The 25,322-nt window shown below is 46.8% G+C and overlaps 1 protein-coding gene across 2 annotated transcripts in view; it reads right to left on the reverse strand.

The window, feature by feature from the left end:
* The window catches only part of LOC105473204 (kazrin, periplakin interacting protein), a 1,227,585-nt gene extending 1,202,474 nt beyond the window's left edge, over positions 1-25,111 (reverse strand). The window contains exon 1 of one of the 2 annotated variants that reach the window (XM_011726865.3): positions 24,486-25,111. In XM_011726865.3, coding sequence (XP_011725167.2) covers positions 24,486-24,606 — 121 coding nt within the window. In that variant the 5' untranslated portion in view covers positions 24,607-25,111. The remainder of the gene's footprint in view (positions 1-24,485) is intronic. The other variant, XM_011726866.3, reaches the window with a different exon arrangement.
* Positions 25,112-25,322: the final 211 nt, after the last annotated feature.

Here is a 25,322-nt window from a genome sequence, read left to right on the forward strand (position 1 = left end):
TCTTCATCAGATCTCTTGGGTTTCCAGGTGCATTGTCTATGAGCAGTAATATTTTGAAAGGAATCTTATCTGAGCAGCAGGTCTCAACAGTGGGCTTAAAATATTCAGTAAACCATGCTGTAAACATGTGCTGTCATCAGGTTTTGTTGTTCCATTTACAGAGCACAGGCAGAGTAAATTTAGCATAATTTCTTTTCTTTTTTTTTTTTTTTTTTAACGACACAGGTCTTTCTCTGTCACCTAGGCGGGAGTGCAGTAATGTGAACACAGCTCACTGCATCCTCGACCTTCTGGGCTCCAGTGATCCTCCTGCCTCAGCCTCCCAAGTAGCTGGGACCCACAAAGCCACACCACCATGTCCAATTTTTTTTAATTTTTTGTAGAAATGATGTCTCACCATGTTGTGTCCAGGCTGATCTTGAACTCCTGGGTTCAAGTGATCCCCCCAACTTGATCTCCCAAAGTACTGGGATTACAGGTGTGAGCCACCACATCCAGCCATATTTAGTAGAATTCTTAAGGGCCCTAAGATTTTCAAAATGGTAAAAGAGCATTGGCTTCAACTTAAAATCACCAGCTGCATTGGTCACTCACAAGACAGTCAACCTGTCCTTGAAACTTGGAAGCCAAGCATCAGCTTTTCCTCTCTAGCTATGTAAGTCCTAAATGGCATCCTCTTCCATTAGAAGGCTACTTCATCTCCATTGAGAATCTGTTGTGTAGGGTAGCCACCTTCATCAACGACCTTAGCTTGATATTCTGGATAACTTGCTGCAGCTTCTCCATCAACACTTGCTCCTTCACCTCGAACTTTTATGTTATAGAAATGGCTTCTTTCCTCTAATGTATGGTAGGAGCTACTTTACATTAAACGAATTAAATCTATATTACACACATGGTGTGCATGCATGCACACGTGCACACACACACACAAACACATACTTCAAGGAAAATGGAAGCCTGGCTATCTTAGCATCCAGAGAATTCTTTTAATTGAATCAAACAGAAATCAAGACGAGTTCCTCCTTTGTTCAAAATCCTTCCATGGTTACCCACGGAGCATGCCAGCCTCCTCCACATGTGTACAAAGTCTTGTGAGTTGCAGCCCTGCCTCTCCCTCTCTCCTCTCCCCCATTCTCCCTGAGCTCAACTCACCTCAACCATGGGGCCCCATTCTGCTCCCCCAGTGAGGCCACATTGCCTCCAGCTACAGGAGGCTTCCTGTGCCTAGAAGGCCTTTCGGTGGCTCCCCAGGTGGATCTTGCCCACCTGCAGATCTCAGTTTAGCCATCACTTCAGGGAGGAAGTGTCTATTGAACTCCCCCGCTGCAGTTCCGCTGCCCTGATTACAGCTCTGCCACCCCTTCATAACCTGCTCTGTGTTGGAATTTTATACACATCTGTATGATATGGTGAATGTCTAATTCTCTCTGCTATTTTCTGAGCAACAAGAACACAGGGACCCTGTTCTGTCCACTTCTAAACATGTGGCACCTGGCACACGGGTGCTGAATGGATAGGGAAAATAAATATGAATAAAGCAGCCTGTGAACACCTACCATCTATATACTAAGCAGTATGGGAAATACCAGACAGGCTAAGACACAGCCCCTCTCTCCTGATGCTTAGAGTCCCAGCGGGGGTCTCGGACACAGACTCGTGAGGCAATCAGAAAATACAAACCAGAACATAACCAGAGGCAACTCCTGCTGCATGCCATCCCTTCCTATTTCAGGCAAATGTCATTCTTTCCTCTCTCTGGGGACATATCCCCCACCCTTCATGTGCAGCTGGGGTGGGACTCTCCATCCAGGGTCCCTAATTTCCCATCAGGATAGGTGAGCCCACGACTGCCCTCACCCAAGAGGACCCTCACTCCTGGAAAGCCACATCTGGCCTGCAGGATGCAAGCACCAAAGGCACTTGGGGCTGATCATCCTGCCGGTGAAGGTTCAAAGACCTTACTATTTAGGGCTTGGTCTGAACCCCAACTCCCCGGGCCCAACCCCTGCCACAGCTTCCACCAATGATGCCCTAACACCAGTCTTTTTCAAATCCTGGATCTTCACCTCTCCTATTCTCTGAAATCTCCCTAATGCTGTCTGAATTGTTTTCCATCTAGAATTAGTTTATGTGGCTCACAACCAAAGAATCCTAATCAAAGCAAGGAGTGAACACTGACATGTGTCACAGACTATGCAGAAGGTGTTCAGAGATAAGGAAGGTGGAACGAGGCGGAGCTGAGTCCAGGCTCAAGCCTCTCTCTCTCTCTCTAGTGCTAAAAAGTGAATAGCAAGGTCTTTGGCCTCATGACCTGGGTCCTCTCTCATGCTTCGTCCTTCATCTGGAATGGTCACCAGATAGGAGATGTTCCAACCAAGGGTGGAAGCAGAGCGCAACGGGGCGCTGGGGTGGAAGGAGAAGAAACCTTGGTGCACACAGCCCCAGGGCTGGGGGTGGACAGAGGAGGAGGAGGAAATTGGCATGGAGAGGGCAGGACTCCTCTTCACCATCTGCCAGGGCCATATTATGATGTTTACGGGCCCCAAAGTGCCCAAGCACTTTTGCTATTGCAAGTTCTCCATAAAATATATTATAAATTATACTTTACGACTATGTTGGTATGAAGACAAATATATTAATGTTATAGACTAAAACATTTTTGTCAGCTTCATAGTGCATTTTTTTTTCTTCTTTTAAAAGAAATTAAAACAATTTTATGAGTTCCTAAAAGTATTGTGGTCCCCAGGCACTGTGTCCTCCCCAAGGGGTTGCTAACTCCCTGCTGGAGAAAGACAGATCGTATACATGTGTGCCTGTGTTTGTGTCTGTGTGCATGTCTATACACATCTGCACATACACACGCCTGCATGTATACACATGCATGTGTATAAATTTACACACACACGTGATTGTGTATGTTTTCTATTACTGTGTAACAAATCACCACTAAGTTAGCAACACTATTATCTCCATTCCGAGGGTCACGGATCCAGGCACAGCATAATTGGGTCCCCTGCTCAGGGTCTCAGGCTGCATATTGGTATCAGCTGGGATGCATTCTCATCTAGAGGTTCTAAGAAAGAATTCACTTCCAAGTTCATTCAGACTGTGGGCAAGACTTATTTCCTTATGGCTGTCTCACTGAGGTTCCCATTCCAGCCACCTGACATTCAAGTTCACTCTGGGCTCCTGGGAACTTCCCTCAGGCCCAAGTGATCCTCCCAACTCGGCCTCCCAAAGTGCTGGGATTACAGGTGTGAGCCACTACATCCAGCCATGTTTAGCATAATTCTTAAGGGCCCTAAGACTTTGCCACCAGGCACTCTCACAGTGTGGCCTCTTGCTTTTTCAAGGTCAGCAGGAAAATCTCTCCATGGGCAGCTAAGAAGGAGTCATGGAATACCCTGTACTCACAGGAGGGACATCACCCCTATATAGGGGCCGTATAACATAACCCAATCGAGGGGCTGACATCCCATTACAGGCACAGACCCCACCCACCAGAACACTGCCTGCCATAGGAGCTTTAGCAAATATCAGTAGCTCTATTTGCTCACGTCTGAGCCAGGTACTGTTTGTGAAATTCACACTAGTTTTAGCACTGTGAGGTCAACAATATTATCCCCACGTTACAGTTGAGGAAACTGATGCTCAGGGGGTAAAATGAACCGCCAGGCTCACAAAGCATCCCTAGTGCGGAGTGATGTGCCCGAGACACAGCAGGAGGGCAAGAGTGAGATTTCTAAGCATGAGTAGCTTTCTTGTTGTTTTTAGCAAAACCAGGTACCACCAGATTGGTACCAAATCAAACTTGTACCCTGACTATTCCTACTGGGATTTGGTTCTCCAGTCCTGTGAGTTTGAAATTCCTTCAGCATGTCTTCAGTTGTTGCAAACCATAGCACACTGGTTTTCAAGCCTTAGTCAGGACAGAATGTGCTGAAACTCAGATAACCGGGCCTCACCCTCAGTGTCTCTGAGCAGGTCTCGGCTGAGGCCTGAGAATATGCATTTCTAACAAGTTCCCAGGTGACGCTGGTCTAAGGATCCCAGTTCAAGACCCACTGCACTAGTTTAATGATTCTCAAACCACCTGAAGCAGGAGCTCTAGGGGTCCTTGTTGAATAAACAGGCCTGCAGTGACACCCAGTAATCAGAATTCCTGGGGCGGGGCTGAGAGCCTGTGTTTTAAACCACCTTCCAAAGAATTATGAAACACTGAAGTTAGAAAACCACTTCAAAAAGGATCATCCCCTCCAAGGTTTCTTGTTTGGCCTACATGAATTGGAAAAGTCTAGGAAATCCTAGCTAAGAGGAGAGCTGAGAGCAGAGCCATGCAACAACATAGCTTTATCTCCCCTGAGGCCTGAAGGAAACCAGATTTGCAAAGATGTAAGAATTGCCTTGCTGGAGAAGGAGCCCTTGGGAAGAATGGAGCTGCGTAATCAGTTCCTGACCTTACAGGGCTCAAAATTCTCCCACCATCCAGCCAAGCCCCTTCACGTTGGCAGAGGCAACTCTGGGAAGCAGCCAGTGACTGTCTCTAGCTCCACCACAGGCCTGAAAGCCTGAGATTCCTACCCCAAAATACCAAATCCACAGTGCAAAGTATCTGGAAAGATCCACTGCAAGACCCACCATCTCCCACAAGTCTCCTCTGCTTGACCAGACAGAGGTCACACAGAACATACCACCAGTTTATACCAAAATGATTCCTCTATAGTTTCTAACTTGCTGGCATCCTCTACTTCTTCCTGATGTCTGTCTATCTGAGCTGGCAAGGGCTAGACTTCTGCCTCTCCTGTATGCCCTAGAACACCTTGTCTTGGGGGAAATTAGTAGGTGCTTAGTTAAGTGCCTCTTGCAGTTCAATATTAACATTAGGAGAGGTTCCAGTGCCCCAACCCCAGCCCCATGACCCAGCAAGATGATAAAGGAGAGTTCCAGTTTCATCTAAGCCAGTCTTCTTAGGGGCCATGCAGGATGCAGCTCCTGGTCCCCACCCAGGTGTTCCTTTGGTTTATTTATGCTGTACAGCCAGCAGGTAAATCTTGCACAGAATTATAGAATTTGCATTAGGTCTGAGCACAGCGGCTCATGCCTGTAATCCCAGCACTTTGGGAGGCCGAGGTGGGTGGATCACCTGAGATCAGGAGTTCAAGACCACCCTGGCCAACATAGTGAAACCCCATCTCTGCAAAAAATTAGCCAGGTGTGGTGATGCACCCCTGTAATCCCAGCTACTTGGGAGGCTGAGGTGGGAGAACTGCTCGAACCTGGGAGGCAGAGGCTGCAGTGAGCCAAGATTGTGCCACTGCACTCCAGCCTGGGCAATAGAGTAAGACCCCATCTCAAAAAAAAAAAAAAAAAAAAAAGACTTTGCATTAGGTAGGATTTCATTTTTACAGATATAAAAACTCAATCAACACTTTATCAATTTTATCATCTGATCTATTTTTTAAATGGGTATCAATACGAGCTCTTCCCCTGGTCTCAGCCTCTTCCATTAGACCTTGAAGGAAGAGAAGCCCAGCCCTGGTCCTGGGAGTTGAGTGGACTGGAGTATCTTCAATGGCACTTATTGATCCCACCAAGCAGCACACGGTTTCATGTGACCTTTTATCTTAAGTGTGTGCTCACAAGCAGATCGGACAAATCACCAACTCAGCAGAGGCCAGATAAAGCAGTTTCAGTAAGAAACTGCCGCGGACTCATTAGGCACAGGAGGAAAGACGGGGGTTCTCTTCTGACCTGAACAGACACTCTACAGTGCTTACCAGGAATAAGATTTGACCTGTGTGCTGGGTAAAGGGGGTGACCAAGGCAGCCCAGTGCTCGGCTGGGAAGCTGCCTTTGATCGTGAGCACTGGTCTTTGTGTTACTCCAAGCACATAGTCCTCTAGCATTTCCCATGCATTTTAATATAATCCTTATAGTTCCTACCTTAGAGACTTGCCATCTCCACTTCACATAAAAAGCCGTGGTTCAGACAGATTTAAAACAACGGCAATGGGGAAAAAGGAACTTGTCCAAAGTAACATGACAATATAACAGCCAAGCACAGCCAGAATGCGAATCTGACACCAAACCCATATCCTTCACTTCTTAGAACCACCTAGAAGGGACTTCTGGGGGCCCAAACCCAACTCCAACTTCCAGCAGAGAACCGTCCTCATCAAACACATCTTCCCTTTCTGCCAAGCTGCATCGTGCCTTATGACATTTTTTTATTTAAGGACTAAGGATATAATACATTAAGCAGTATCATATAACAAACTCAAAATGCTTCTGTCTAGCCTACCAGGTGATGTATGTTGTGAATGAAAATTTTTTTTTTTTTTTTTTTTTTTTGAGACAGAGTCTCGCTCTGTCTCCCGGGCTGGAGTTGCAGTGGCCGGATCTCAGCTCACTGCAAGCTCCGCCTCCCGGGTTCACGCCATTCTCCTGCCTCAGCCTCCCGAGTAGCTGGGACTACAGGCGCCCGCCACCTCGCCTGGCTAGTTTTTTGTATTTTTTAGTAGAGACGGGGTTTCACCGTGTTAACCAGGATGGTCTCGATCTCCCGACCTCGTGATCCGCCCGTCTCGGCCTCCCAAAGTGCTGGGATTACAGGCTTGAGCCACCGCGCCCGGCCCTGAAAATTTTTAAAGTAGGACAATGTATATAGACCTCAAAGGAAGTGATGTCTTCCTTCGGCCTCGGAAAGGAGGAGAATCTCATTTCTTCTGGCTCAATCATGATGGATTATAATAGTTTCTCCTGATATCGTCTGGATACTTGTCCCCACCCAAATCTCATGCTGAATTGCGGTCCCCAGTGCTGAAGGTGGGGCGTGGTGACAGGTGTTTGGGTCATGGGGACAGATTCCTCATGGCTTGGTGCTGACTTCAGGATCCTGACAGTGAGTGGGTTCTCCAAGATCTGGTTGTTTATTAAGTGTGTGGCACCAGCCAGGCGCAGTGGCTCACACTTGTAATCCCAGCTCTTTGGGAGGCTGAGGCGGGTGAACTACCTGAGGTCAGGAGTTCAAGATCAGCCTGGCCCACATGGTGAAACCCCGTTTCTACCAAAAATACAAAAATTAGCCATGCATGGTGGTGGGCACCTGTAATTCCAGCTACTTGGGAGGCTGAGGCAGAAGGATTGCTTGAACCTGGGAGGCGGAGGTTGCAGTAAGCTGAGATGGCACCATTGCACTCCAGCCTGGGGACAGAGTGAGACTCCATCTCCAAAAAAAAACAAAACAAAACAGAAGTGTGTGGCATTTCCTCCACCTCTCTCTTGTTCTCGTTTTCCCCAGGTGATGCACCTCCTTCCCCTTTGCCTTCCATCATGATTGGAAGCTTTCTGGGGCTTCCCAGAAACAGATGACGCCACGCTTCCTGTACAGCTTGCAGAACCATGAGCCAATAAAACCCCTTTTCTTTATAAATTACCCCATCTCAGGTATTTTTTTGTAGCAGTGCAAGAACAGCTAAATAAAAGCACCTGGAAATTGGGTGGGAGTTAGGCCCTGTATTAGTCTGTTTTCACATTACTATAAAAAAAAAAAAATCTGAGACTGAGCAATTTATAAAGAAAAGGAGTTTAATTGGCTCATGGTTCTGTAGACTATACAGGAAGCATGATGCTAGCATCTGCTCCACTTCCGGGGAAGCCTCAGGAAACTCACAATTGTGGCGGAAGGCAAACAGGGAGCCAGGCACTTTACATGGTGAGGCAGGAGCAAGAGGCGGTGTGGGGCAAGGGAGGGGGCGTGTCACACAGATTTTTTTTTTTTTTTAGACAGAGTCTCGCTCTGTTGCCAGGCTGGAGTGCGGTGGCACCATCTCGGCTCACTGCAAGCTCCGACTCCCTGGTTCAAGCGATTCTCCAGCGTCAGCCTCCCTAGTAGCTGGAATTACAGGCACATGCCACCATGCCCAGCTCATTTTTCGTATTTTTAGTAGAGATGGGGTTTCACCATGTCGGCCAGGATGGTCTCCATCTCCTGACTTCGTGATCCCCCTGCCTCAGCCTCCCAAAGTGCTGGGATTACAGGCATCAGTCACCACGCTGGTCCTGTGTCACATACTTCTAAACAATCAGATCTCATGAGAATTCACTATTGCCGCGACAGCATCAAGGATAGTGTTAAACCACCAGAACTTGCCTTCATGATCCAATCACCTCCTACCAGGCCACACTTCCAACATTAGGGATTACCATGCAACATGAGATTTGGGCAGGGACCAACCATACTAGACCCCACTAAAAGTATCCAGTCCAAATGTCAGCTATTGGGAGTGGCATCCGGGCCCTTCCTGATCAGCCTTCTCCACTCAGGGGTGAGACTGACCACCATCATCTGGGTTTAAATGAGGCCTCCATGAGCCTCAACATTTGAAGCGGATTCCCTGAAGCCAGCCTAGAAGAGGGGCTAGAGCTGCCTCTGGTCTCCTTTCTACATTTCCAGCCCTGTAAATTACTCACCTTATTCTCAGGGTTCAACTCAGACCAAATCTTTCCATAGGGCTGGCAGGAGGAGGACTCTGCCCTCATAAATGCTTAATTCGTCTCACTACATTTTTAAACCAGGCCTTCATCATAAGCAGCAGCCAAGAAAGACATTTTATCCTAAATAAGCCCAAGCTTATTAATAAATAATCCCAAAACAATATTGAGTATTGATTTGCAATTCTCTGAAGAAAATGTGGGTGTAGGAACAGGTGGGTGGCAAAGCAGGGCGCAAGAAGAGCATTTTGTAGGGGAAACCCTGGCTGAGACAGAACAGATCCAGGCAGATTCCTCCTTATTCACAACCTCCCCCACCTTCCAATGCTAGACGGGAGCTCTCCGCCTCACTACCGAAGAGAGAGATCTGTACCTCCCCTCCTCACCCTCTCGCCCCTGAAAAAACACAGTCTGTCATAGGTTTACAGATTTTTTTCTTTATTGTCAGGCATCCCAGGAAGGAGAAAGACCCACACTATTTTATCTCCTAATTGAAATCACCTCTGAGGTTATCTGAACTCTGAGCTTGCAGATACATTGTTGTTACCGTTGGTATTTAAGACCCAGTGAAATTAAATGGTGTGTCCGCCAATTCCACAATTCAAGGCTGGACACTAAGACTATCAATAACCTTATATTTCCATAAGAAATGTTTATACCTAAATGCCCCCTGCCAATGCCTATCTTTTCCTCTCGCAGGGATAAGAAAGCACCTATCGACTTTCTCTGAATTGGTGGACTTCGTCTACCTGCAAGTACCAAGAAGAGAGGAGAAGAGGCAAACTTGCAAGGTCTACCTGCTTTGCAAACACAAAAGGCAGCCCAAGAAGTAGCCTCGTACTTACTCTCTTTGGTCTCATAAAAGATGTGTTTATTTTATGTTCTCCTCCAGCTCACGGAAGTCCTTAACAGCTCTGCCATGATGCCACTTGGGGTGAACACAGGTCTTGCCACCGTGGATTTCTGCACACACAACAATTTTGCAGCTCAGCATCCTAGCTCAGGCCTGTTCCATCACCTGAGAAGTTTATGACTCTTGAAAGGGAAGCACGGGCCCCACCGTGCTTTAGTTTACCAAGGGACAAGATAATAGCAAAGGGTTCTTCTGCAATGCTGAGTTCTTTTATCAGTGATCAATGCCTTCCCAAGAAAAGCTATGACGTCTCTGCGGGCTGCCATCTGGCCTCGACAGGGCTCCAAGTTTCCATTTCCAAGTGCCAGTGTCCACAAAGGAACTTCTGTTTAAATTGGGGACAACCAGGGTAGTACCACCTGACAAACTGGATTTTTAATGAACACTTAGGACCCAGGAGAATTCGCTATTTCAGCTGGAGCTTTCTTGGCCAAAGAGCCGTCAAGGTCAAAGAGCCAAGCTTCAGCCTATAGCAATTGCTTTGTGTAAGAAAGCCTGGACTGCTTTGAAACCCCCTAGCTTTCTCATGACCTCTCTCATTACCCTCAAAGGCAAGTGGCCGGTCCTTCATGCTAGAGCAGGCAAGAGAGTCTTTCTGAACCACAAGACAATGTGTTGATGCTGCCCATTTCTCATGGGCAGTCCAGCTTTCTGAATAACCCCAGCCACAGGCTTTCTGATGTAACTAAAAATAAACTATGTCTTCAGTATGAAACAAAGTCCAGGAATTCTGTTTCAAGTAGAAAAATGGACTGCCAAAATGTGGCTGGCACTTTCTTTAAATTATTAAGTTCCTGCAGGCCAGCTGACAGCAAATGTTCTCTCTGCCTTGTCATCTATTCCGTCTCCTGCTACCACTGCTAATCATATTATAAATGTGTGGACCAGTATTGCTGTCTTCAGACCCCAATAATTCTCAGAGAATCAGCTCTTGTTTAGCAGAAGCACGTTCTCTTTTTCTCTATGAACTACACAGTCTTATAACCTCACCGAACAGGGGCACAAGAAGTATTATCCAAGCCAAAAAAAATGTTGCGGTGGGAGAAGTTACTCCCAAACCCATCCAAAAATGTCTCATGGGGAGGCCGAGCTTTCATGAGAAGCCAGTCTGAAGGTTGCCAGACTAATTCAGCCTTATGTTTCCCAGAAAATATTTTGAAACTGGGTACAAATAGCATACATTTGGTTAGGCTGTGGAAGGGCTATTGGACCAGGAGATAACATCAGTGGCTCCGGGGACTGGGTTACCTTTAGAATTTCCCCCTGGATAAGACAGCTTGGACCTGAGAGTAACAGAGACCAGATAATGCCAGCCTCACTCATTCCAAGACCACCCCTCCCCCGCACCCAACACACACACACACACACACACACACACACACACACACACACACCCTCATACACACCCCTCAAAGGCCTTGCCTTAAATCCTGTCACTCCTTCTGCCGGGCCTCGGCCCATACCCCTGGGCTGGGGTCTTCTCTACCACTTCCTGCTATTAAACTGAATTTAGGTCCTAGTCCACCCTGCCAAGCATTCTGGCACAGTCCCCAGGGGCCACTCCACCTCACTATAGGGAGACATTCGCCAACCGATCCCGAATACTGGCATGAGAGGAACCAAATGTGCTTCCAGCCTTCAGTGAGACTCTAGTCTTGGAGGGGGTGCCCGGTGGTGCTTGAAGGTTCTATTGCACGGTGGAGATACCTTCTCAGGGGAAATCCAGCTGCAAACACACTTTTCATCAAGGTTTCAGCCATTCACATTAACTGAAGACGGAGACATCACATCAAAAGAGGCAGGAACAAAAATCACCCACGTAGACATTTCTTTTCTCTGAGCTAATGGAACAAGAAGTCCACCATAACCACTCCACACATTACCTGGAGACACTGGGTGTTTCACTTTGCAATGGCCTTTACACAGGCTGGAAGTCTTACTTCCCAAAGAATCCCAACAAGCATGACATAGTCTCGGTCGGTTTGCCTGAATGTTGCTAGGAATGAAGATGTGCCCCAGAATAGAATTTTCGGGAATGTATTCATCTCTCTCCCGTGGTGGCATCTGCAGCATAGCATGCTGTGTAATAAGGGTCAGTTCTGGTCCTGGCCCTGCTCTGGTTTTGGCCACGCCCAGTTGGCACAAAGTGAGTCCCTGGGAGATTCGCGGGTGAATGTCTTGTCCAGTGTCTGAGGCAAAGGGAACAATAAGAAACAGACTCAAGGTCAGTTCTAGCTGTCAGAATGGAAGACACTGACAGCTAGTGGAAGGTCAAAGGACAGCAGTAAGCCAAAGTCAATCACACGCCTATGGAAGCCAAGAGACAAAGTTAGGCCAGAAGAATGGGAAGAGGCAGACTGGAAACCTGGGCAAGTCCAGCCCAGGCAGCGGCATCTCCTTAGCAGTAGCACAGCCTTTCTGCCCCACAAGGTTTTAGAAGCATCACTTCCTCACACCTGTAAGCACCTACGCCTCAACATCTCCAACTCCTGGCTCTCCAAAAATGAATCCCACCCCCAGGAGGCTGTGCATTTCTCTCTCCAGCCTGGAGGTTGTTTGCTCTATTTCTTTTTCAGGGAGTTAGTACGGTAGACTGGGGGGGAAGGCTATAAAACATTTGGAAATATACTAGGCATCCTTAGAAACACAAAACTGAACTCTCAAAGTAATAGAAATCTACTGTAGTGGGCTGAAAATGCCCCCTGCAAGACATTTACATCCTAATTCCTGGAACTTATAAACGTTATGCTATTCAGGAAAACGGTCTCTTGTTTCAAATAATGTGATTGAAGTTAAGAATCTAGTAATGGGGAGATTATCCCGGATTATCCGAGTGGGCTCTAATTGCCATCACAAGCGTCCTTAGAAGACAGAGTCAGAGGGAGATCACATACATAGATGAGGAGGAGGAGCTGGGTAATCATGGAGAGAGACTGGAGCCCCCCGAAGGAACTCAGGCCTTTTGAGACCTTGATTTCCGTGCAGAGATACTGATTTTGGATTTCTGGCCTCCGGAACAATGAGATAAAACGTTGCTGTTGTTTTCAGTCACCGAAGTTGTGGTAATTTGTTATAATGGCTATAGGAAACTAATACATCCACAAAACAAACAAACAAAAAAATTACAAAACCGAAAACCAGAGTAATAGCACACACTAAGATTGGCTGTTCGGAGGCAATTGCTGATCTTGTAAAATGAATGCTAGAGTTTTATTAGTCACATAGGATAGATGGCAAGGTTTTAGGTTATGCTGGGATAGAGGAATTGGAACTGCAATACTTTCCACACACATATTCACACGCCAGCTATCTTAGAGGGCTTGTCGTCAGGGAAGATGAGACTTGGATGTGGGTCCTGAACACAGGCACAGGGAGGTAAGAAAGCTTGTCTGTCTCAGTATGAGTCATGGATTGAGAGGGGTTGAGAGTGATCCCCCTTAATAAGTCATTACTCCAAGCTTATCCTCATATGAGTTGGGGTTCAATTTTATACTACCTGGGAGTATATGGAAGTCTCCAGCCTGGAAATTAACATTACCTATGGTAATGATATCTCACAGATAAAATTCCAAGAATAAGCTCAAAATCCAATCTTGCAAAGTGCGTAAGGTAATAAGCTATCTTAGACATGAGTCAACAGAAAAGCAGAAGAAATGTACTCAGGAGTGCCAGAATTGGATTGTAAAATTCCTTTATCAGATAAGTATTCATTTTAAATGATTAAATAAATTAAACATATGATCAAGAGCAAGAGAGACAAAGAGTACCTTAAAATAATACCTAGGAGATTTGAAAACTATTCAATGAGAACTTCTAGAGGTTAAAAAAAAGACATTCAACAAAAAATGAATTGCCTGAGTTCAGCTGAAGATTAGACACAGCTAGAAAGAAAATTAATGAACCAGAAGACAGTTTTTAAAGTCATTATCCAGAATGGAACAGAGAGACAAAGATGGGAAATCTGAAAAAGAGTTCAAATTGAGAAGTCTAACACAAGTCACAAAGGAATTTCTAAGGGAGGGATAGAAATAATGGGAATCAGTGTTCAAAGAAATAAGTAACTGAACATGAGTTACTTGCATAACTGAACATGACTAACTGAACACGAGTTACATGATTTGCATCTGAGATGCAAATCCTCAGATCTGAGAAACACAAACCCCAAATAGGATAAATAAAATTAGATCTACCCTAGCCACACTGTGGTGAAACTACAGAGCTTCCAGGACAAAGACTGTCAAAGCAAATCCACAGAAAAGAGAGACCACCTACAGAGAAATGACCCCAAAATCAAAGACCAACAACAACAGTAGAAGCCAGAAACAGAGGAACATCCTTTCCAAAATGTTGAGAGAAAATAACTCAACTTAGAAATCTATATCCAGCTGACATTATCCAGTAACAGTAGTCAAAATAAAACTAAACATTCTGGAGACCCAGCTGTGAAGGCTTTGCTGTAGCTGGTCCTGGCCTCCAGTTCAGATTGGTCCTGATCATGAATGATCATGTCAGCTGTGACTGGCCCGGTCCCTACAACCCAACTTCTCCAACCTGGGAGTTCTACCTGCAATACTTCCCGCTTAACAGGCCATGGGGTATTGCCTATTAATGGAAGGGAGGAGGTGTGAGGGGTTCCCTTCCTGAGATACTATTCCTTTTCACCTGTCTTGGAAGTGGCTATTTCCTCTGGGCTGATGAAGGTGCATGCTGGTCTCCAGCATCCAAGGGCATCTCCTTGCCCTGCCTTCTGCCTCTCCATCCTCTGCTCCGCTGCCCTAGTCCTGCTTCAGATCTCTCTACCCAGCCTTTCAGACAACTGCTCCATGTTAAGCACCGATGATATTGTAGACCCTGCCTCAGTCTCCAAACAGACCTTTCCACGTTTCCTGACATATTTCTGAGTGTACCATGTCTCTGTGCCGAATGGTTCATGCCTCTCTAGAGCTTGCATCCCTTCCTGGAGACCTGGTGCTCCTGAGTGTGGCTGCAGTTACCCAGAGACTAGAGGGACCCACCACGTACATTCCTTTTTAGATTCGCTTCTCATCATGGAATCAAGGTCAAAACTTCTGTCTTTTCAAGTAGTCAAGAGCACTACCCTCTTAGAGCTGCCGCTCAAAATCTCTTTAAATCTCCCCCAGCAGTGACTGTCTTCCTCCTGCCCATCACTCCTCTAACTCCCTCGACCAGCAAAGATGAAAACATCCTCCTCCTTTTTTTCCTTTACTCCTGGTCCCCAAACCAGTTCTTTCTTTAAGTGAGCTAACTCGTCCTCACTATATGTAACTGATAATGGCTTTGGGGAGATCAAAGAGAAGATTTCAAATTTCAGGAAGTCCAGGCAAGTGGAATCTAGCCTGGCCACTCGGCCACCATCATGACATTGTCTTTGTCCTTCGATGGGAGTCCCCCACTGGCTGTCCTGCCTGACTCCATGTCTATTTCATCTAACTCATTCCTTACATCCCTAGAAAGATAGATGTGATCCGAGTTGGTCAAGGAACTAATGTCCAAAAGAAAAATGTGGTCCGAGACCATAAAGCCACAACTAGGTTATTCATCAAGGTCTGAACGTCATCGCCCAGAGAGATGGGGGTAGGGGGGTCGGAATGCCAGTACATCATTAGTATATAATTTTGTATTTTCATAGCATTTTACATCAAGACTTTTGTAATCTTCCCTACTCCAAACATCACATTGTCAGTGTTAAGACTTCAAATAACCCCTGTTGCTTTAGGGTTTCCCACTGACCTATGTGGAAACCCACCTCATTTGCTTCTTGCCTTGTGGTTCCCGTCACAGGCTGAGCCTTACTCACCCATGGCCATATTATGGGGACCATCATAGAGGTTTTGTTCAAACTACAGTCGTTCCATTTTATTTAGGAAGAATGGGAGGGAAATCTTGTCTGGTTAAGAGCTTTTCCCTCAATTTATTTACGTAGGTATTTCAATTGATACATAATAGTTGTTCATATTTTGAGGGTGTATGCGGTATTTCGTTACATTCATACAATGTGTAATGATCAAATCGGGGTAAAAGGGAGAAACATCCATCATCTCAAACATTTGTCTTTTCTTTATGCCAGGAACATTCACATTCTTCTCCTCTAGCTATTTTGAAATATGCAATTAACTACAGTCACCCTCCAGAGCTATCAAACACTAGATCGTACTCCTTCTACCTACCTATATTTTTGCACCCATTCATCAGCCCCTTTCTATTCTCCCTCTTCCCTCTCTTCCTTCCTGCCTCTGGTAACCACCAGAGTTTGGGAACACAAATGAGAAAAATCAACTCTTAAAGTTGTTCGGAAGCTGGTTTAGATATCCACATCACGCCTAACGAAAACAGCCTGTGTGAAGTTAAGCTGGTTGATTACACATGTGCAAGAATGAGACCAATCCTAAAGGCTAAGTATATACCCCCTACACCCTGGGAAAGACAAAGCACCTTCATGGTCCCACTCCTTATGGATTTTTGGTATCATGGAAGCCATGAGGAAGCCTTTCCTCAAACGAGGAAACCCACTAGTCATTTAATCCCAGCACTTTCAGAAGAAAGAACCAAGGGTAAAGTAGGATCCCCAAGTTATTCTCCCACAAATGGGCCATTTTTCTTCTTTCTCAAAAACACCCCCCATTGTCTCACCAAATCCAGTGACACCCCTCTTGCCCTGTGGTGCCACCATCAAGGGCAGAGAGCTAGCTCTACGGCTGAGCACCCCGGGGCTGCCTGGGGCCATGTGCATCAGCGATTCAGCTAAGGCCTTCCCTTTCTGCACTAGACAATCTCAGGTCCAAAACTGGAATGCCTCAGAGCCTTGGGGCTATGTGTTTCTTATCCACATCCCCCGCCAGGCCTTCAGGAACCCGTGACCAAGGAAAGGGAGTAAACATCAGTAGCATAAGTAAGGCACCTTTATCACAATCCTACCACATACTTCATCATACAACAAGCTAGGCAAGGATGCAAGAAGCTGACAGCTGTAGAGACACGTGTTCACACGTGGCAGAACTCAGATGCCTGTCAAACAGTGGATATCTCATGCACAAGGGTGAAACAAGAGCAAAAGGTAAGAGTATCGCTGATGTCAGAAGCGGCTTTTAAGCCAGCATGGGAGACCTGCTAATTAGAACTGAACACTTAAACCAGAGCTTGTAACCTCGTGGCCCACTGGCAGGACACAGCTGGAGAGTTTGATCTCTGGAATTTTAAACCTTTCATTGGTAAGGCACATCCACAAATTGGAGGGCTTTATAGGAACATTGGGACTCCAGGTTTCTCTTGGAAAACATGATCTGGCAACACTGGAAATCCTAATAGAATCTCTGAGAAGTGGCATCCAGCTCACCTGACCTGTCCAGCCCACTGTTTCAGACCAAATATCCGCTTCTTCCCCTGACTGTCTTTTTAACCTTAAACTGCTTCCTCTGGGATCAGATGATCCGCATTTTGTTTAAGTAATATTGGAATTTTATTTACTCAGCTGCCTCTTATTAAGGGTGACCGTATGATTTAACATGCAAACAAAGACATGCTTGAGAATAAACGTTGATACTGTTAATTATACCAGGAAGAAACACACAAACCCCAGGCAAACTTGGTCCAATGAGGGCCCTTCTTTAAACATCCTTTTGTGATTGGAGGGGAGGGGGATGGCTGTCTTCATAACCGGCTGGTTCTTGGCCTTGGGAATCAAGAAAAAAAAATGTTGAGTTTTTTTTTTTATTCCAATGATTAGCCAAGGAAAACAAGTAGCAACTTTTTTACTTGTCAGAAAGACATGACCAGAAGAAATGTTTTAATTCCTAGTGTTATTAAACTTCCTCTCATTAAATAAAATACAGCAATTGCACTAATAACAAATAGCGATAGCAAATGTTGACCTATACTAGCATTCTGTGTCAGGCACTGTGAGAAACATTCTACCTGTAGTAACTCATTGTCAAACTCATCACAACCCCATGAAGTAGTAAACTATTATTCTCCTAGTGCAAATGAGAAAAATGTGGCACAGAGAGGTTATGGTACTTGCCCAAGGTCACACAGCTAGTGAACGGCAGAAGTGGCATTTGAACCCAAGCCATGGAGCTCTTAAATCCATACTAAAAATCACATGCCCCTGCCACTGACAAAGAGGTCTCTGGAAAAATAAGACTGCTTCCGATGTGGGAGGCCTGTGCTGCTCACAAGCTGAGACCACCGCGTACGCTGCTTACTTCAAGGCTATGAGGATCCCACTTCACCCTGATGCTTTTTCCTGAGAAAATAAGCAACTTGTGGGAACTTCTAGGAGGTCAAGTAGTGGTCCAAGGGGCATCATTGACAGTAAGTGCTCGCACCACCAGCTGCATGAGTCTCAAGGAGATCACCAGGGGCTGGTAGGGAATACTCTACCTTGCGGCTGAGGGTGGGGGATTGGGCAGGGAGGGGCTGCTGGAGGAGAGGAATGAGAGGCTGACTCCCACCTCTTTGTCCATTATGCTTAACGTATATCTCTTTCCCTTTAAGGCCTGGAGTTCAGAGTACTCCATCTGATCAGCCCAAGGGACTACTGGAATAAGTTGTTTTCCCCACTGACCTGGAATCCAGGTCGAGGCAAACTTGAGGACTATCAAGAAGAATTAGTCTTGAGAAAGAGAATGAACATAACTGCAATTTTGCTTTCCCAGATTCCACTAACACCATTTCATCATGCTAACAGCTACTCATAAGGATGACAGCCGCCCTGTAAAACAACTAATGATGTGGTCTAAAACAGATGCATCAATATCTTACTGATGAAAGCTGCTACACTGCCAGCACCATATGAGGCAAAGAGGATCCAAAGAAAACCAAGATAGACCGGGTGCACTTTGGGAGGCCAAGGCTGGTAGATCACCTGAGGTCAGGAGTTCAAGACCAGCCTGGCCAACATGGTGAAACCCCATCTCTACTAAAAATACAAAAATTAGCTGGGCGTGGTGGTACATGCTTGTAATCCCAGCTACTCAGGAGGCTGAGGCACAAGAATCACTTGAACCCAAGAGGCGGAGGTTGCAGTGGGCCAAGATCACACCATTGCACTCCAGCCTGGGCAACAGGAGTGAAATTCCAACTCAAAAAAAAAAAAAAAAAAAGACAACCAACATAATAGTTGTTGACCTCAGGAAGCTTAGAGTCTAACACAGAAGACATTAATGAACAGAAATCACAACCCAACCTAACATGTTATGAGGAGTGACTGTCACCCCAGTGTTAACAGATTCCACATTCATTCAACAAACATTCCTTTGCTGGCACAGATGTTCAAGCAACATTTCTGGAGATTTAATTTCTGGGAGGAGACAACAGGAAGGATTCTGGAAGGAAGAACAGGAATAAATAGGGACTTGAATTTGAATCCTGGCCCAACCACTAACTAGTTAAGAGAAATATTTCTCTTTATGGGCCTCAAGTTTCCTCATCTATAAAATGGGGATGATTTCGCTTGCCTTCTGAGGATGCAACAAGGTCAAACAAGGTAATACGTAAAGCACTTAGCACAATAACCATCCCAGAATAAGTACCCAATAAGTGCCACCTATGGTTGTGCCCAATTGCCAGCAGTTCGCCATGGCGAATCTTTGTCTGGAATGTCAGAACACACCATTTCCACTGGAGAAACAGTCAGGCAAGAAACAGGTCCTACATACCACCACCCCTCAGGGATCTACAAGGAAACCTTAAAGCCGTGCTCCCATTCCCATGGACAGAACGACAGCAAGTGTGCGCTTGCTTCTTTGCTCATCCTCATCTGTTTAACTTTTGCAAAAGTCCCCAATGTGCCCAGCTCACCACAGATGCCGTAAATGTTGGTTCCTTTGCCTTCTTAGTTATAAATTTGGCAAGTGGCTTCCAAATGTAGATAGGCTTCATATTCAGAAGGACCCCTATATTGTTTAAAAGGCAGGGAAAGGGGTTCAGCTGGCAGCCTTCAGAAGGAACATGATAATAAAGTCAAAGCTGCCCATACCACAGCTGCAGGTACCAGTCTGGCAGATGAGACAGCCAGACAGGCATGGCTTGCACATCTCTGAGTTTCTGCAAGGTGTGGTGCAGGGGACCAATCCCTCACTAGTCATGCAAACGAGGAGCCTTGCAGGTGGCACCTGAGCTGCAGCCCAGGAACAGTGCCAAGCAGCGGCAGTCCAGGTGCTGAAGTCCTGTCACCTTCCTGTTCTCATCTCCCTTCCACCCTCCTTGAGCTGGGCCTGGATTCAGGCAGCGTCAGCAGGACATATTAGACAAAATGACTTTGGTTGTTCTGGTCAAGCAAGGTAACTGCAGAAATGCTTTCTGCCCACATGAAATGGGTTGGAAATCAACTTCCGTGACACAGCGGCAACTTAGCAAGTCAGAACTTGGCACAACAGAGGAAGTCCCCACCAGCTATGGGCTGCAAGCTGGGGGTCACCCAACCAATAGACTGCCAGGCCAGGGGATAGGGCAATACCCCTCTGCAGAGACGCAGCCAAATGCCAGGTCAGGGGGTAGGGGGTGTCCAGTTAAATGTTTTGGGAACCCAGGAGAATATGGACAAGGGGACTTGTCCAGCTGCACTGAGGCCACTAGCATACCAGCTTGAGTCTGTACTGCCTATCCCCTCGGAGGTCCCCCCAACATCCTCAGATGTTGGACACAGCCAAACCCCTCTATGATTCTGAATATCACAATGTCAGCAGATACCCCACCTGGGAGTGTGGTCTTAAGCTCCCACCTGAAGGAGGTCAGGCAGCAAGAATGGACAATGGCAGCCTCCATCGGTCATGCCTGCCTGACCAGATCAACTTCTTACCTACCATTTTGGGCTATAGCAGGGGCAAAGGCAAGTGAAAGAAATTTGGGTTGGGGGTTAGAAATAGAAGAGAATGAACTTCCTCATAGGACTATTAAGAGTGGGACGAAGGACCTGGAGAGGGAGGAGGGTGGGCAACAGCATCAAAGTCACCCCAAGATCCAGAGTGCTGCTCTCTCCTCTAAATCCTTGAGCGAGACAAGACACATTGTTTAAAACCCTTTGCAGAAGCTGTGGAATTGCCTTTTGTGAGCACAGGCTTTGGGGTTGGGCTGCCTGAAATTTAAATCCCAACTCTGTCAACATGGAAATCTCACCTGTTCACCAGGAAATCCTCCATCCACCCTTCGGGGGGCACAATAACCATCCCAGAATAACTACCCAATAAGTGCCACCTATGGTTGTGCCAAATTGCCAGCAGTCCGCCATGGCAAATCTTTATCTGGAATGTCAGAACACACTGAGGCAGATGTGATCCTGTCCAGCTCAGGTGCTGTAGATTTGGGCACATGCTGAGAACTCTCTTCTTGCTAGCACTTTCAGACCTATTCTAAAAGCTTCCTGAAGCAACCCCTACATACATGTATGAGGTGGTGTGTGGATGGTGGAAGAGAAAATGAGAAAGCCACAGCACCACGTAGCATGAAGGGTACCGGCAAATAAGCATCTTTCAGAGCCACACTCTCAGGCTTGATCCCTTTCACATTGTCCCACACAAATTCTGTCTAATCCCATTCTGTGCTTCCTATGCTGGTCTAGCGGAGGGGTCAGCAAAGTTTTTGTTTTTTCTGCAAAGAGCCAGATAATAAATATTGTTGGCTTTATGGTTCACATGGTTTCACTCGTGACTACTTGACTCTGCCACTATAGCACAAAAGCAGCCACAGACAAAATGTACATAAATGGGCATGGCTGTGTGTCAATAAAACTTTATTTACAAAAGCAAGCAGTGGGCCAGATTTGGCCCCAGGGCTGTAGTTTGCCAGCCTTTGGTTTGAAGCTCACACAGCCAGCAACAGCCAAACTGGGACTAAATGAGAAAGAACCACATGCTTTTCCCATGGCCCCACCAGACCTTTATGCTCCCACTACTGCTAAATGGGTCAAAGTTTTCATTGGTCTCACCCATGCCCAAGTTCACCCTGCCTCCCAGAAACCTATCTCTGCTGCCCCACTAAATCCTAGGCGCCATTTAGTGCACAACCCCCTCCCATCTCCACCTCTTTAAATATCCTTACTGCTCCATTCCTGGAAATCAACTTTTCCTCCTAAGACATGAGATACTTACAGATATAAAAGATTTGCCCCAGTTGCCACTAGGGAACATTCACTTTAGAGGTGAAAGGGACAGGCCTGAGCACCAGACCAAGGCTTTCCTTCCCAAAGGGTGTGAATGTGGGCATGCAGGCAACCCCCACGTATTTCCTTTGCCTGTGGAAATCGGCTAGGGTTTTAAAAAATTACAGGAGCCTAGCATGGTGGCTCACTCCTACAATCCCAGCATTTGGGGAGGCTGAGACAGAAGGATCACTTGAGCCCAGGAGTTCAAGACCAGCCTGGGCAACATAACGAGACTTCATCTCTCCAAAAAAAAAAAAAATTAAAAATTAACCGGGAATGGTGGTACATGCCTGTGGTCCCAGCTACTTGGGAGGCTGAGATGGGAGGAACGCTTGAGCCTAGGTGGTCAAAGCTGCAGTGAGCTATGATCATGCCACTGCACTACAGCCTGGCCCACCATTTGCTTTTGTAAATAAAGTTTTGTTGGCACACAGCCATGCCCATTCATACACACTTTGTCTGTGGCTGCTTTTGTGCTACAATGGCAGAGCCAACTAGCCATAAACAAAAACATGTGGACTATAAAGCCAACAAGATTTATTATCTGGCTCTTTGCAAAAGAAACAAAACCTTTGTTAACCCCTGCCCTAGACCAGCATAGTAGCAGGAGACTGAGGCAGGAGGACCACTTGAGCCTAGGAGGCTGAGGTTGCAGTGAGCTATGACCATGCCACTGCACTGTAGCCTGGGCAATAAAGCAAGACCCTATCTCAAAAAATAAAAAATTATAAAAATTACAGGAGCTGGTTTATGTAAAACATATAGGAAGGGTTGTTCAGAAAATGGTATCATTGAAAAGTCACATTGTATGTAATTCTCTTTTCCTCAATATGCTTTATGTTTACACCAGCGAGACCAACATCTCCAGGAGTATCAGCCATAACTTACTCTCCAGATCCTGTGGTTCCTGGCACTGTGCATAGTAGGTACTCAGCGAGTACATGGGATCTGTAGCTACCTCTCACTTGGGACATATGTGATTAACCCAGCTGTAAACCCCTAGAGTCTGCGAATCATTTTCACATACATTTAAGATCTCATTTGTGATACTCACTGGACTGTAAATGGCTGGCTGGAGACGTATCAGTGCTGGTCTCAATCCCTTTCGCGTCCTAATTGAGTGAGCTCTTTCGACTTAAGGTTAATGATTCCTCTTTGCCTTTCTTCAGGGAGAGTGTTCTCCCTGGAGACTGCTAGTCATTATTATTCCATGTTGCATTGCTCTCTTGACATAAAGGATTTTTTTTTTAAGAAGAGGCAGAGGATTTCATGGCCTGATTTAGGCCTGGGTGCTTCTAAAAGAAAGTGAATGAAGCCGCAGGGGAGGTACTTTAGAAATCCGATGTGCCTTCCCACAGGAGTCTCAGAGAAGTAGAAAGGCAAGGCAAGGGAACCTCAGTCCAGGAAAGCTTCTGAGCCCTCCTACCTAATGCATTCCAGATAAAATATTCCACAGATGTAGAGAGTGGAAGATTTTCAACCTTCTGGACAAACCAAAATCAAGTTAGGAGTGCAGTGGATGGCGGACGGTGTGCATTCAGTGCTTCCATTGTCTATGACCAAAGGCAGCTGTGCCCCTCCCCACAAACAGAGAAGACTTGACTGACCCATAGAAGGATGTTTTCACACATTAACTTAATTAATCTTTGCAATGACCTTATGAAGGAGTGCCTAGTATCTCCATTTCACAAAAAAGGAAACTGAGGCACAGAGAGGCTAAGTAACTTGCCTGAGATCACACAGTTTTTAATAAGTGAAACTGGGACCCCAACCCAGGCAGTCAGCTCCAGAGCCCTCACTCACCCACTCCACGAGCTGCCTCTCTGTGCAGACACATCCAAGATGTGCTTCTCTGAGCTCACAAAATCTCAGGCCTGGATGGACCCAGCAGCCCTGAATCCAGTTCTCTTGTTTTGCAGCAGGGGATGGATACCCCAGGAAGGGGGGTGCGGTCTGCAATTTCCAAGGTCATGCAACTACCCAATGAAAGCATCAACACTGACTCAGGCCCCCAGACTCCTGATACAGTGCTCTTCTCACCATCTTCCTGAGACTCAAGCCAAAATGCACAATTAACCCTAAAACACCCAGGAAAACATTGGAGGAATGTGTGGTTGTTTTCCCAGTGGGAATTAACTCCAAAAAAGCAGAGAAACAGGCATCCAATATCGCATGTGACTCCAACCCAATCATAAGCATATCTCAAGTACCACTTGTGAGTTAGAGTACGGTGACTATTTGCACCAAGCCATCCATCCTCACCTTTTTTTTTTCTATGCGACCACATGTGCATCCTAGCAAGACAGCTAGCATGGGTTATAAGGCCTACAGCCCATGCTAACCTTTCCCTTCCGTATAAAACGCAAGCCATTTGGAAGACAAATTCATGAGCAAAGACTAATGAGGAATCCCCACAACCAAGTCAAAGCCTGGGAGAGGCTGCTCAGAACAGACACTTACATGCATGGAAGTTACTCCAGCAGCGGCTGGTGGGGCATAGATTAAACATAACTCTTAGGAGCAGAGAGAGGCAAGCTGACAAAGGCAACCAGGCTAGGACTGGCACCTGCCCTCAAAAGATGGCCACAGCATGGCATCATCAGATCCATCCTGACGCACCCTCCTTCACCCCTCAGCTAGCCACAGAGAAAATCGATGACGAAGGACAAACAAGGGCCCTCACACATTGCAAAAGCAGTGCGTTATCTCATGGCAAGTCCTAAAAACTTTATCTTTTACAGTGATAAATGCCAGGCAAACCTGTCACTAGCTAGTTAAGTCTTACATCCCAAATTACATCGAGAAAGAGCCGAGGCAGACAGACACACAGACACACACAGACCTCTGTTTTTGGGGACCCGGGATAACGTTCCACTTCCCATTCTCTGGGCACATCACACACGACACAATTCCTACCTGCTTGCATAAGTTGGCACTGCTGACCAAAGACGTGGGAGAAGGTGACGGGGCCTGTGGCAGAACTGGATGTCGCCAACGTGGATTCCATGGCTCTTCTGGGGTCTTTGGTGTTGGTCATGTGGCAGCGTCCAGACCCTTGGAGTGTCAGAGCAAAGGATGCCGTCGCTGGCCCAGGAACTGCAGATCTGAGGCTACTTGTCACTTCCAAGAAAATGTCTACCCCAAAGTTTATAGTGTTTCTTCCTTTCGCCACCCTTTCCTTGCAGTTTTTCTCAAACACCAATCAAGTAAAAAATGAAACCCTATAAGGCTTGGCAAATCTTGCACAGCAGCAGTTCCAAGCAAAACAAAAAGCTAAGTTTCCCCCTAACTAGGAGTCGTTGCTTTTTGGCCCGGAAGGGTGGCTAGAACTTGACCCCCGGGCTGCCTCCCCTGGGATCACCTGGAAGGGGCAGAGTCCCCGGGAGCGGCTCAGCCCCGGCCGCGTTCCAGCACCAGCTGCCGGCAAAGCGCTGCCCAGGCCCCGCGGCGTCTCAGTCCAGGGAGGCGTGCAGGGCACGATGCTGCTCCAGGCTCCCTGGGGAGCTGGCCGTGCTGGCGCCGCCCCGCTGCCCGCAGCGCCGGCCCTGGGCTCCTGCGTCCCCGCGCAAGTGCCGCGGTCCCAGGTCCTGCGCGCGCAGAGCGTCCGACTGCTGCCAAAGGCAGAGCGCGGGAGGCGCGGGCGCGGTGCAGCTCCAGACCCGCAGGCGTCCCCGCTCATCCTCCAGTCCGGACGCCTCGGCCTTGCAGCTCCCCACTCCTCGCGGGGCAGCAGGGAGGGACTGGGACCTGCTG

This window comes from Macaca nemestrina, chromosome 1, assembly GCF_043159975.1.
Source record: "Macaca nemestrina isolate mMacNem1 chromosome 1, mMacNem.hap1, whole genome shotgun sequence".
NCBI classification, from domain to species: domain Eukaryota; kingdom Metazoa; phylum Chordata; class Mammalia; order Primates; family Cercopithecidae; genus Macaca; species Macaca nemestrina.